The 12,371-nt window shown below is 36.1% G+C and overlaps 1 protein-coding gene across 1 annotated transcript in view; it reads left to right on the top strand.

The window, feature by feature from the left end:
• CSMD1 (CUB and Sushi multiple domains 1) overlaps positions 1 to 12,371 on the top strand; it is a gene marked incomplete at its 5' end in the record, with an annotated part of 1,146,395 nt that overhangs the window by 973,785 nt on the left and 160,239 nt on the right. Inside the window, 4 exons of the mRNA XM_083350006.1 lie at positions 203 to 394; positions 2,470 to 2,608; positions 4,619 to 4,806; positions 7,199 to 7,393. Of these exons, the coding sequence (XP_083206132.1) occupies positions 203 to 394; positions 2,470 to 2,608; positions 4,619 to 4,806; positions 7,199 to 7,393 (714 nt within the window). The remainder of the gene's footprint in view (positions 1 to 202; positions 395 to 2,469; positions 2,609 to 4,618; positions 4,807 to 7,198; positions 7,394 to 12,371) is intronic.

Raw genomic sequence — 12,371 nt, 5'->3', positions numbered from 1 at the left:
ATAATTGGAAGAAAATCAAGTCTAATATGATGTATTAGAGCAGGCAGTTTCCTAGAAAAGCAATCCTACCTAATAACTTTCCTTCCAAACTTAGACAAATAATGGTATACAATGCTGTTGTTATAAAATGTGTGATGCAATACAAAGTCTTCAATATTCAAAACATGTCTCTGATACATTTCATTTCATGATTTCTTTGCAGCTTCAGTTGCATCTACTTGTAATGATCCTGGGACCCCACAGAATGGAAGTAGATATGGAGACAGCAGAGAGCCTGGAGATACAATCACCTTCCAGTGTGACCCAGGGTATCAACTCCAAGGAGAGGATAAAATTACTTGTGTACAACTGAACAATCGATTCTTTTGGCAGCCTGATGCACCAACATGTATAGGTATTGAGATGAAATGTTGGACACCTTTGAGTTAAACTCAAGTATACTCCCTCATGACGTTCTCAGTGATCATTCAGGGTGATACTACATTTCATGCATTAGCTATGAATTTCACAACTTATTTATGAGAAGTTATAAACTTCTATTAAATACTGATAAACTGCAACTTGTTTATAGATAGGTTATTTGTGTTCTTAAAATCTCAATTTCCTTTGATTGGGTACTCTGGATATGAGTTTCCTGGAGAAAGCATCTGATTACAATATATATTTATCTTACAAAGACAGTAAAACCTGGATTTAAGGGCTTCTTAGTGCTCTCTGGTTGTTTTCTTGCAATTGTTTTATTACTGAACTTGATAACATCTTCATCATTACTGAAACCTGGATTTGTCAATTTTTATGACTGGTTCACCAAAATTAATGCAAATTCTTTCCTGCAACTCTTGAGAACTGACAATCTATCATCCTATCTCAAATAGCAATACACTACCAAAATCTGGGACATACACCATCTGATCAACAGAAGATCCCAGAGCTTCAGATATTAACTTACAATGCTATATGACTGAATGCATAAAGGTTGCACCTATTGCACAGCAGCCTTTAATGTAAACTTCAGCAATGTGCAATTTTGGTAGGGTTGAGTTGTGTTCCTTGTTAGTATTTCTTTTTGCCCTAATCCAGAATGGTTTACTAACAGTGTACAGTTGGCGTCAGCTTTAAGACATGCCCATAATACTTCTCAATAGGAAACTGGTTAGGGTACTAAAGTATTGTTTAGATTTCTTGTAAATTACTTTCTCAAAATATAGAAATTGTCAGGACAAATTAATATTCATATTTTGTTTAGATAAATAGGGGACATGCCTGAGAATCCGGGAAGCAGTGACAGAGAAGAGCAGACAAAAAGGAGAACTTGAACAATTGTGCTACATTCTAGTGCAAGCATGTCAAACTCATGATGTCATGTGACGTTGCATGACATATCATGAGTTTTTCCCCATTGCCGGCAATGGGGAGGGCGCGGTTTCAATGTGATGCATCCGACCCGCAGGCCAGCAGTTTGACATGCCTGTTCTAGTGACTAAGCTGATAGATACAGTAGATCAGGGGTGTCAAACTAGCGGCCAACGGGCTGGATGCATCACATTCAGGCCACGCCCACCCTGGCTCTGCAAAGGCAAAAAATGACACAATACGTTATGATACATCTCATGACACGATCGAGTTTGACACCCATGCAGTAGATAATTATTACAAAACCTAATCAGAAATAGGCAGAAACAATAGATTGTCTCTGACTTGATTTGCAGAAACCCAGCCAACTTTTTAGGGCTATGAACCAAAGGACATGGTCTTTGGCAGCTGGGGAAATATCCCAAGGACCACAGGCTTCTACTTTGTGTCCTTCTAAATCAGGAAAAGATTTTGTCTTGGATAGGGACATTCTGCACAGTACTGTGCCTCTCACCTTCAAGGCTACATAGCTTGTGCTTTCCAACTTTGTGGAAGTCTAGTCTTGTAAAGCTGCGAAGGTGAATAAACAGGATTTCGGTCCTTTGACAAAGAGACTGGAACTCAATGGATCCCAAGGCCACCCTCTGTTCTTGCTTTTCGCTATGCTGTCCAATGCAGCAAACATTTAGACAAGGCTGAGAATTAGCCTAAATTCATCATCTCTTTTTGAACATAGTAGAACAGAAGCTTTTTTTTTTCCAGATGTATACAAAAGGGCAGGTAGATGCAAACATCTCTCCATTCTGCTCTTTTCCTCTCCCCATCTTTATTCAGTCAAGCAGAGAAATGTCTGGAGGCTCTAACTTCATTACTGGGCTGCTTTATTAAATGAACTTCACATGCCTGAGGGAAGAACTTTCGTACTGGAGTATAAACACTGTACTTACACATTTCTTTATGTAAGAGGTTTTCATTGTCCTTCCAATTGTTGTGATAAATACTTGAAAATAAGGTGTCAGCAGGAAATGTACAAGAACCTAAATTATTTTGACAGTTTCCAGTCCTCAGTTTTGACATGTGATCATTTTTATTTTCTTATTTTCTCCTGTGTGACAGCTGCATGTGGTGGAAATCTTACAGGTCCAGCAGGTGTTATTTTATCACCAAACTATCCACAGCCATATCCTCCAGGGAAGGAATGTGATTGGAGAATAAAAGTAAACCCTGATTTTGTCATTGCTTTGATATTCAGAAGGTATTATGTTTTGTTTTTTTTAGAATATCACATTCAAAAATTGCACAATATATTAGTGAGCTTAGTTAATTTCTTTTTAAAGCTATGCCATAGGCAGGGCTGAATAATGGAGGTCTGAATTTTTAAGAAGTATTTGGGGTGTGTTTTGTTATTTTTATAGCATGCCACCTTTAGGGCATAAATATTGTAATTTTCAGGATTGCCCATTTTAATATGGTGAAAAACTATCTTAAGAGTGTTCAACAATAATCGGGGGAGGTGCATGCTGAAAAAATGAAACTTGGAAGCTAATTGCTGCCTATCTATGCCTTACATCTACATCAGTGCTTCATGACACATAAAACAAATAATGAGAAAAATATATGAGTCACTAAACAATCCATCTATGTTCATCAGAAGGCATACGGTTTCTGCCTTTCTCTACTTTTTTCTTGTGATCACATTATAGTAGTGCCTGATATATCCTATCTCGTATAGTGTCAGAGGAAAAAAAAAACAATTATGTTGAAGAAAGCTGCCACAATTTGAAAGTGCTAATGCAATAGCTGGATTCAATAGTTTAATTTTCCACTTAACTCCTTTCATATTCCCAGATGCAAAAACTAATATTTTAATAAGGTTCTATAAACAATTAATTGCATGACCAAAATGAAACCTCATGTAAACTTACTGAAGTTTCTAAACTAAGCCTGGTTTTGTGTAGTGGAATTTCTTCCTTTCTTACATGATTATACGGCTGAATTAAGTAAATTAATAACCTCTTTTTATGTTGTTTCCATGAAGCTAGATTGGAAAAAAAAACCTTATAAAAATAAAAAACTTACCATATACCTGTAGTGCGAAAAACAGTATATTGAAATATTTTATAAATAGTCTAACTTACACTAATAAACCACTATCAGAACACAAGCTAGAAAAATGCATGGATGTGATCACCAGGAGACAAGTTCAATATAAACTTAGTTTAATTTCATTTCATTTCATTTATTGGATTTCTATACCACCCTTCTCCCTAGGGACTCAGGGCAGTTCACAGGGCATATATAAATAGGTATACAAAAAATAAAAGAAAATTAAACCATGCCCAATTAAAATACAGCAATAGTAAAATAATAAAACCAATTAAAAAAACCCATATTCCCCTTCAGGCCAGACCAGCTAACTCAAACAAGTGGGTCTTCAACCCGCGACGGAAGGATCGGAGGTCCGATGCCATCCGGAGCTCAACCGGCAGTTGGTTCCATAGTGCCGGGGCACCCACAGAGAAGGCCCTCCCCCTGGGGGCCACCAGTCGACATTCCCTGACTGGAGGCACCCTGAGGAGGCCCTCTCTGTGGGCACGCACAGGGCGGAGGGGAGTAATCAACTTCTACTTGATTATCAAGGAGAGTGATGGCTCATGTGGTTAGGATGCTGGCTTGGAAGTTAGCAAGCCCGTGTTTGAGTCCTGAGTACTGTGTGGGGTGGGGTGAGCTCTCGTTATTCCTCCAGCTCCTGCCAGAGGAATGAAAGGAGCATCTAAATGAGCATCCCCTGGGCAACAGTGATGTAACTGGCTAATCTTTTCAACCTGGAAGCGCCTCAGTGCTTCTGACAAGTGCAATGCGACTTAATTACCAAGTAGAAGCTGCACCAAGGGCAGACTCTGTCCAGCTTTAGCTAGTGTGCCACCTGTGGCTCTTTTTGATGTGGGACAACTCTTATCCCTTATGCCCTCATTACCTCAAAACTGGATGACTGCAATATGCTTAATTTGAACTGCATTTGAAGATTATCCAGAACAGACATGTCAAACTGGCGATATCATGTGACGTTGCACAACATATCAGAGCTTTTCTCCATTGCCGCCAGTGGGGTGGGCATGGTTTCCTGATGACGCATCTGGCCCGCGGGCTGGCAGTTTGACCCCCTGATCCAAAATCTTCAGCTGTAGTGAAATATGGTAGCCCACATGTTACAGGGATTTTAATTAATCCAGAGACATTTTATTTTCTTGGTTTTCTATTTCAGCTTCAACATGGAACCTAGTTATGATTTTTTGCATATTTATGAAGGAGGAGATTCTAACAGCCCTCTGATTGGCAGTTTTCAAGGTTCCCAGGCCCCAGAGAGAATAGAGAGCAATGGCAATAATCTGTTCTTGGCATTTCGGAGTGATGCTTCAGTTGGCATGGCAGGATTTGCCATTGACTATAAAGGTAAATTTAAAACAATACATATTTGCCATATTATACAATATGAAGTTCATCTATTTTATATCCAGTTTTAATGAAGATGAAGTTTGTGTAGATTTGTAGCAAAATTAGCCATAATGATATGGGATTGGATTTCTAATCACCCATAGTGACAAATATCATTAATGGCACTTTCTAGAATAGTGCTCAAAGATAACATCATTAAAATGGTCATCTACTATGTTCAGAAAAAAATCTTATCTTAGTTATATTGGACTGATTTTATAAATTATTCTTAGCTTAATTGTACTGCATATATTTTATAAATTAGTAGTCTCAAACATTACAAAAATGTGTTTTATATCGAAAGTGTTGCAACCAGCTTATTTATAAATAATATAAATGGGGCTCTCTATTATTCTTCATAGTTTAATGACCCTACATTACATTTACACTTATTTTAATGTTGATTTAGAAATGGTTAATGTTTTTCTGTAACTACTTTCAAGTTTGATCTGGAGGCTAGGCTGAAACCATTTAGATAGCTCACAAGAAAATCCAAGAACTGAGAATAAATAATATTTATTGAAGGAATTTGAAAGCTAATACCAAACTGCGTTTCTAGATCTCTGCTTATTCACAGACTAGCATTATTTATAGAACAAGCTTCAAAACTTTTATTTAGTTTTTAGTCTGCCCTGCCTAATAAAGAATTTGACCCTTCCTTTTGGGCAAGCTGGTTGTGTCCTTTGGTCTTTTCTTTTTATAGTAATCAGGCTTGCTCTTAACTTGGTTTCTCAGTGAATGAAAGTTAACTGTTTCACCATGATTGATTTGCTCTTAGGTTCAGTCCAGTCTTCGACTGCTGCTTTCTTTAAATTTTCCATTTGAATGATATAATTGAATGATATAATTTAGACATTCTCCTATTTTCCCAAATATTTACTTTTTCCCATCTGCATACAAATAGGGGACAGAGAGGGGAGAGAAATTCTCAGTTTCAAACCAGTTTTGAAAAGCAACAAACTATAAACATCCCACTGGTTTCAAAAAGATGTGTGATTCTCTAAAGAATTAGTCAAATTACATACAGTACAGGTAGGATAAAAGATGTTTAAAGGCAAAGCAAGGCCTTGCATATTAACTGAGAGTTATTTTAATATTTATGGATATATAATATACTCATATCTGCAATTTGGGCACAAATTGTTTAAGGAGTGCACATACTTTTCATTTAATATAAAGTGAGTTTTTCCACTATATAAAATATACTGCTCAAAAAAAAGGGAACAGAAAATAAGACATCCTACTGTTAAATACAGTACATTGTGTTGTTTAAGTGTTCCCTTTATTTTTTTTGAGCAGCATATATTTTGTTTTCTGACAGATATTCATTGCTACTTATAATATGTGCAATTATATAATGCTATTTGATTTTTTGCCATAAGAATGCTCCATAGTGCAATTTTGCTTAGCTCATTGGCTAATTTATTTAGTTTTGCTTAAATTACTATATTGCTTAGAATTCACAAGATTTTTTTTCTAAGCAGCACAATTTTTCCCCTAAGCAGCAAAATCCTAATGTATTGCAAATAAAAATAAATAAAATGTTCATGACAAAAAAGCATTTTTAAAAGGCCACCCCAAACAAATTTGTTTGTTTGCTTTAGCATTGTAGAAATGAACAAATATATTGCCATCTTTATTGATATTTAATCATGAAGCTTTCAAAAAGTGGCTATTCTACAGATACTGCTAAACATACATGCAGGCATTTTTATAATCTTGATTTATGAAAATTGTAATTTCTATTGGAATAATAACCTATACTATGTACTCAAAAGACAGTCCCATCAGGTTCAATGGGACTTAACTATCAGGAAATGTATACTGAATATTAGCAGTAACTAAACATGCAAGCTATTTTTTTCCCTGTAGAAAAATTACTTGCAAATATTTACAAGTATTATATTCATTAAAAGCTTTCAGATCATTTTATGATTGGTTACTCAAAGGATGTTATAGTTGGTGATGTTGAAAAATATGATAGATCCAAGAAAACTGTTAAGTCTTCTAGATTTTCATCTAGTTCAGCTGACTAAGATGACCAAAGCAATTTCAGACCCCAAATCATAACTGAAAATTTGTCTGAAATGTATCTTCATAAGCAATATTGTCTTTATGTGCAGTTGTAATAGTAATATCAGATTAAATTCTAATAATCCAAATTTACTGGGGGAAGAAAAAGATGGATGGATGGATGGACAGACAAACTTACTCAGCTAGATGAAAGTGAGATAGGAATTAAGAAAACTGTTAGTAACCTTTATCATTCTGGAGTGCATTATATTGATTCAACTTGATTCCTCTATTTTATTTTGAAGAAAGTCTTAACCCTCTTTCTCTTTTTCATTAGAAAAACCACGGGAAGCTTGTTTTGACCCCGGCAACATAATGAATGGAACCAGAATTGGAACAGACTTTAAACTTGGGTCAAGTATTACTTATCAGTGTGATTCAGGTTACAAGATTATTGATCCTTCTACTATCACTTGTGTGATTGGTGTTGATGGAAAACCTGCGTGGAACAGAGTCTTGCCATCTTGTAGTGGTATGTATGAATCCTGGGGTAGGAGGTTATGAGAAATTGTATTAGTACAACTATTCTCATTGTTCCTTCTATTTTGGCATTTTGACAATATTCTGTTGGTGTGGTAGGACAAATGATAAGAAAGAGAAGGAAAAACTCTTGTTTCCCTTCTTATTTATTTTAGCTCCCATGTCTACTGTTGCCATTTAAAATTTAATTTAATTTAATTTAATTAATTTTAATTCCATTTATATCCCGCCCTTCTCCAAAGACTCAGGGCGGCTTACAAGCTTAGCAGTAGCCTTCATTCTATGTATATGCCTGCTTATTAGGGCTTTCATACACCCCCCAAGCGGCATTATTACAAAGTCAGCTTATTGCCCCCAACAATCTGGGTCCTCATTTTACCTATCTCGGAAGGATGGAAGGCTGAGTCAACCTTGAGCCTGGTGGGAAAATACAGAGGTTTTGATGGGAGAGGAGAATAATAGGAGGGCTTGCAGTAAAATATGTGCATGGAATAATCTGGAAAAATCATCAGTTTCCTTTTTTTATTAATTTAAAAAAACCTTGAGAATTTCATTAGGCCCATTTTATATCTAAGGAATGTACAGTGCAGTGGTGGGATTCAGCCAGTTTGGACCACTTCAGCAGAACCGGTAGCTAATTTTTTGTTGCCCAGGCCCAGAACGGACTTCCAGAAACAGCATCCACACAGAGAACCAGTTGTTCACATATTTGAATCCCACCACTGATACAGTGCATTCAGAAAGTAACAAACAAAACATTTTGTTTGTTACATTCTGAATGCACTGTATATAACAAACGTAATCAAAGCGAAGGTGGTCTAAATACTTTCTAAATGCAGTGTATGTTATAGATGTAGACATTTGTAGATTCAGTATTATAATACCAGAGACGTCTTGATAATAGTAAGAACTTAGAGAACTTTGGATAAGGTGAACAATAATATGATCAATTGTAAGACAGCATCCTATGTCAAGTCAGTGTTGTAAGCCCATAGAGGAACTGTCCCTAGCATGGTACTTAGATCTTGAAAATAGTTCATCCAAAGCCTCTGTGATTTGGACTTGAAGCTTCCTATGTTAGATACCTAAATATTGTGTCATGTAGATAATTTATTTAAGGGATCAGTACAAACAGAATGTTGCTCCATTTAAATAGTTTTATGGTCTTGTAGAATGGATTTGGGATATGGGCAAAAATGCCTCACCTCAGTCTGAAAAATCAACCACAAAAAGTGCCTCACTGCAGCCACAAAAGAAGTTGCTACTCCTGTAGTATAAGAATTAGGAGGATTGTCCAGCAGTTTTTCCTCTGAGATGCTACCCTTGGGTTAATGTCATATTTTAGGAAAATATTCCAGTTCTATGGGCTTTCCTGGAGCTGAATTATTATTGGGTATATAAGAGTTTTGAAACTTTGTATATGAATTGCTTTAAGGCTAATAGAACCAGAAGTGTCATGTTAAAATCCTTTCCATTGCTGTTGAGTGTCTTTCATTCAAAGGTCTTTTATTACTTATATTAACAAAAATGAACATAGTAACACTGAGGATGAAACATTAATAAGTATTATAAAATATTAATGCAGTTTAAAATATGGGAAATAATTACTCAAAGCTAGCAGATAGCTTCATTTTGCTATCTTTATATTAAGGTATTAGAACAATACTATTAGAATAGATAGTACTGTAGGTTAAAAATTAGAAATAGATGCCTATTTATTAAAATAATATAAATCACTACTTATATCCAGTATCATGATACTCAGATTTTTGATATGAAACCAATCCATATTTAAAATACAAAGAGAAAATAGTTATTTGAGACTGACTCAAACTCTGTTCAGAATGTTTTGTTTCAGCGAATGTTTCTATGAGTGGAAAATGGGTTGAGAGATTTATTTTGCTGATTCTCTATTCTACACACACACAGAGTGTGCCATAGGAAATTGAGAGATCTTTTGGCATGGCAAGGATATGACTACAGAAGAGAGAAGGACATCAGTGAAAATCATATTTTCGCTATCTGTTCATTGAATCATCCATTCAGCCAGAAAGCCTTCAAAACTAAAGGAATGTACAGTTCTTGGGAAATGTTTTGGCTGCAAAAAGACTCACACTGGCTGAGGAATTCTGGTAGTTGAAGTTCACAAGTCATAAAAGGGCCAAGTTTGAAGACCCCTGCTTTAAATGATGTTGTTACTTACAACTCTTATTCTTATATTTTACCAAGCTACATGGAAGCATAAATAATATATGCCCATGTTTTCCCACATTTTAACATCTGATGCTAACAGAAAAATGTGTTGTAATAAAGCAGTATTGATTTATGTGATCATTTGACAAAAAGTACATATTTGTAGCACGAAAATATTCCCCATTTAGCTGATGGTGGATTCCCAAACAAATTAGTACAAGGTATTAATGCCCTCTTCAAAATCTAAAGTTTGAATCTTCTATGAAGATTTCCAGGACTGAAATATGTAACGGTTTAGAAATCTAAACTGACTTATAAGGCTACAGACGGCACATAGATCCAAAGAATTGCAAGATTTCTATTTCACACTGATTTTTACCCCATAAAAGTTGAAGCAACTTAGTGAGGAGCAGCAGCTGTATAATTTAAGAAAAAAATATATCAAACTATTTTGTATTACGTTTCTTTAAATTACAGTTTGTGACATACTCAGTTGAAATTTTCAGCCTATCTATGAAAAGAGACAAATTCAAGGAAGATGTCTCAATTAGCCCAACTTAAGTCTAGGAATGATAGCAAAATAAGACCTCTCAGTATGGTCTTTCAACATTCAGAGATTCCGTGTGATCCCTCAGATCATTTGAGAAGATCTCAGTTTTTTTATCTATCAGTTTTGACTGTGGTTTATGGAATATACTTCCTATAATACTATAGAAATACCATGTGGCATAGTAATACTAGGGAGTAGATAAACAAGATTTTTTCCCCCCAGAATTGCTTAGGAACTCTCTAACACAAACTTTATCTGAAATTTCATATATCTTAAAGGAATCCAATATAAAATATTTATATATACTACTTTTGAATTAGGCAGGCTTCCCTCCAGAGCAAATTGATTTGCCTACAGGTATTCCTCAATTTATGACCAACCCCCAAATTTCTGTCAGTAAGCAGGACAGTTGTTAAGTGAGTTTTGCCCCATTTATGACCTTTCTTGCCACAGGGTGAGGTTCAAGGTCTTGGTGATGGTTTTTAAGTCCTTACATGGCATGGGTCCGGAATACCTCGGGGACCACCTGCTGCCGGCCTCGACTCCCCTCCGCCCTGTGCGTTCCCACAGAGAGGGCCTCCTCAGGGTGCCTCCGGTCAGAGAATGCCGGCTGGTGGCCCCCAGGGGGAGGGCCTTTTCTGTGGGCGCCCCGGCTTTATGGAATCAATTGCCGGTTGAGCTCCAGATGGCACCAGATCTTCGCTCCTTCCGGCGCGGTTTAAAGACCCATCTATTCGAACAAGCTGGCCTGGCCTGATGGGGGAATGTTAGGGTTTTAATGTTTTTTATATTTTGATTGTTTTAATCGGGCAATAATTTAATCCTTTTTTAACTTTTGTATTTCTATTTATTTGCCCTGTTCACCGCCCTGAGTCCTTCGGGAGAAGGGCGGTATAAAAATTCAATAAAACTAAAACTAAACAGTTATTAAGTGAATAACAGCAGTTGTTAAGTTGGTAACATAGTTGTTAAAGTAATCTGGCTTTCCCATTGACTTTGCTTGTCAGAAGGTTGCAAAAGGTGATCACATGATCCTGGGACACTGCAATCATTATCAGTACATGCTAGTTGCCAAGCATCCAAATTTTGATCATGTGACCATGGGGATGCTATAGTGGTTGTGTGAAAAAAGATCATAAGTCACTTTTCCCAGAGTTGTAACTTCGAATGCTCACTAAACAAATGGTTGTAAGTTGAGGACTACCTGTGTTTTGCTTAAAGAGTTTTTATTTTGTTTTAAGTTGCAATCATTTATAGATGGAAGGTCAGATGTCAATGGAAGGCACATAGCTTTAGTTTTCCAAATAAACATTCTTCACATTAGCTGTTTCCAATTTACTGATCTGAGTTCTGACCCAAACTTTCTCATGAAATGTTATAATTGAATAAAAACAATGGGAGATTTAATCATTAGTTTGAGCCTATTATCTCCAAGTGTTAAGGAACTGACTCTTGGCTGGCTATAGGGTAACAGCAAGTTTGATAGTGAATTTAAAGTATAGAAAGAGGAAAACAGCTATACATTGTTGGGGAAATTCAAACAAATTGCACTCTTTTTCAGGGCCATCTTAATTCCACTGGCAGTAGGCTGTTTCACCTAGTGCAATAAAAAGAGGAAATGTTATTTTGGCATAAATTCCTCGGTTCCTTGAAGATTTCACCTCCCACAGAATTTGCTCCATGGAGTAAATACCTTTTGTTTGGTATAGGAGATGGTGGATGGGAATGCCAATATTTAAGGAAAACATCTCGCTCAATTACTGTTTTTAAAGGGGATCAAGATGCTGTTGATCACAATGGCAATGTGAAGTGCAATTTAACTCTTGGCTGAAAGAAATTTAATCATGCTGCATGACTGTGCCAAAACTGTCAGTATTTGCAGGTGCCAAGTGACGGATATGCTAACAGAGTGGTTGCTAAAATAGGGCAGTTATCTAATTTGTGTCACAAATTTACTTCTTTTGTTTATAAATTTAAATTTCAGCACAATAATCATGGAGAATAAAACAACATAAAACATGATCAGTTGTGATATTAACCATATTTTTAACTTGTATTATTATATAATATTGATACATTAATTGTGCAGTGAGCAGACTGAAGGCAAATGGAAACTTTTAGGATCATCCTTTCATCATTAAAGGGAATAGCCATGAAACATATTTGAGAAAAAACAAGATGTAATTTAAATGGCACATTTAAGAGATACCAAGATTTCAGTGTAAGC

Source organism: Vipera ursinii, assembly GCF_947247035.1.
Source record: "Vipera ursinii genome assembly, chromosome: 1".
NCBI classification, from domain to species: Eukaryota; Metazoa; Chordata; class Lepidosauria; order Squamata; family Viperidae; genus Vipera; species Vipera ursinii.
Note: the sequence above shows the minus strand (reverse complement) of the source record. Positions and strands in the feature narration are given on the sequence as shown.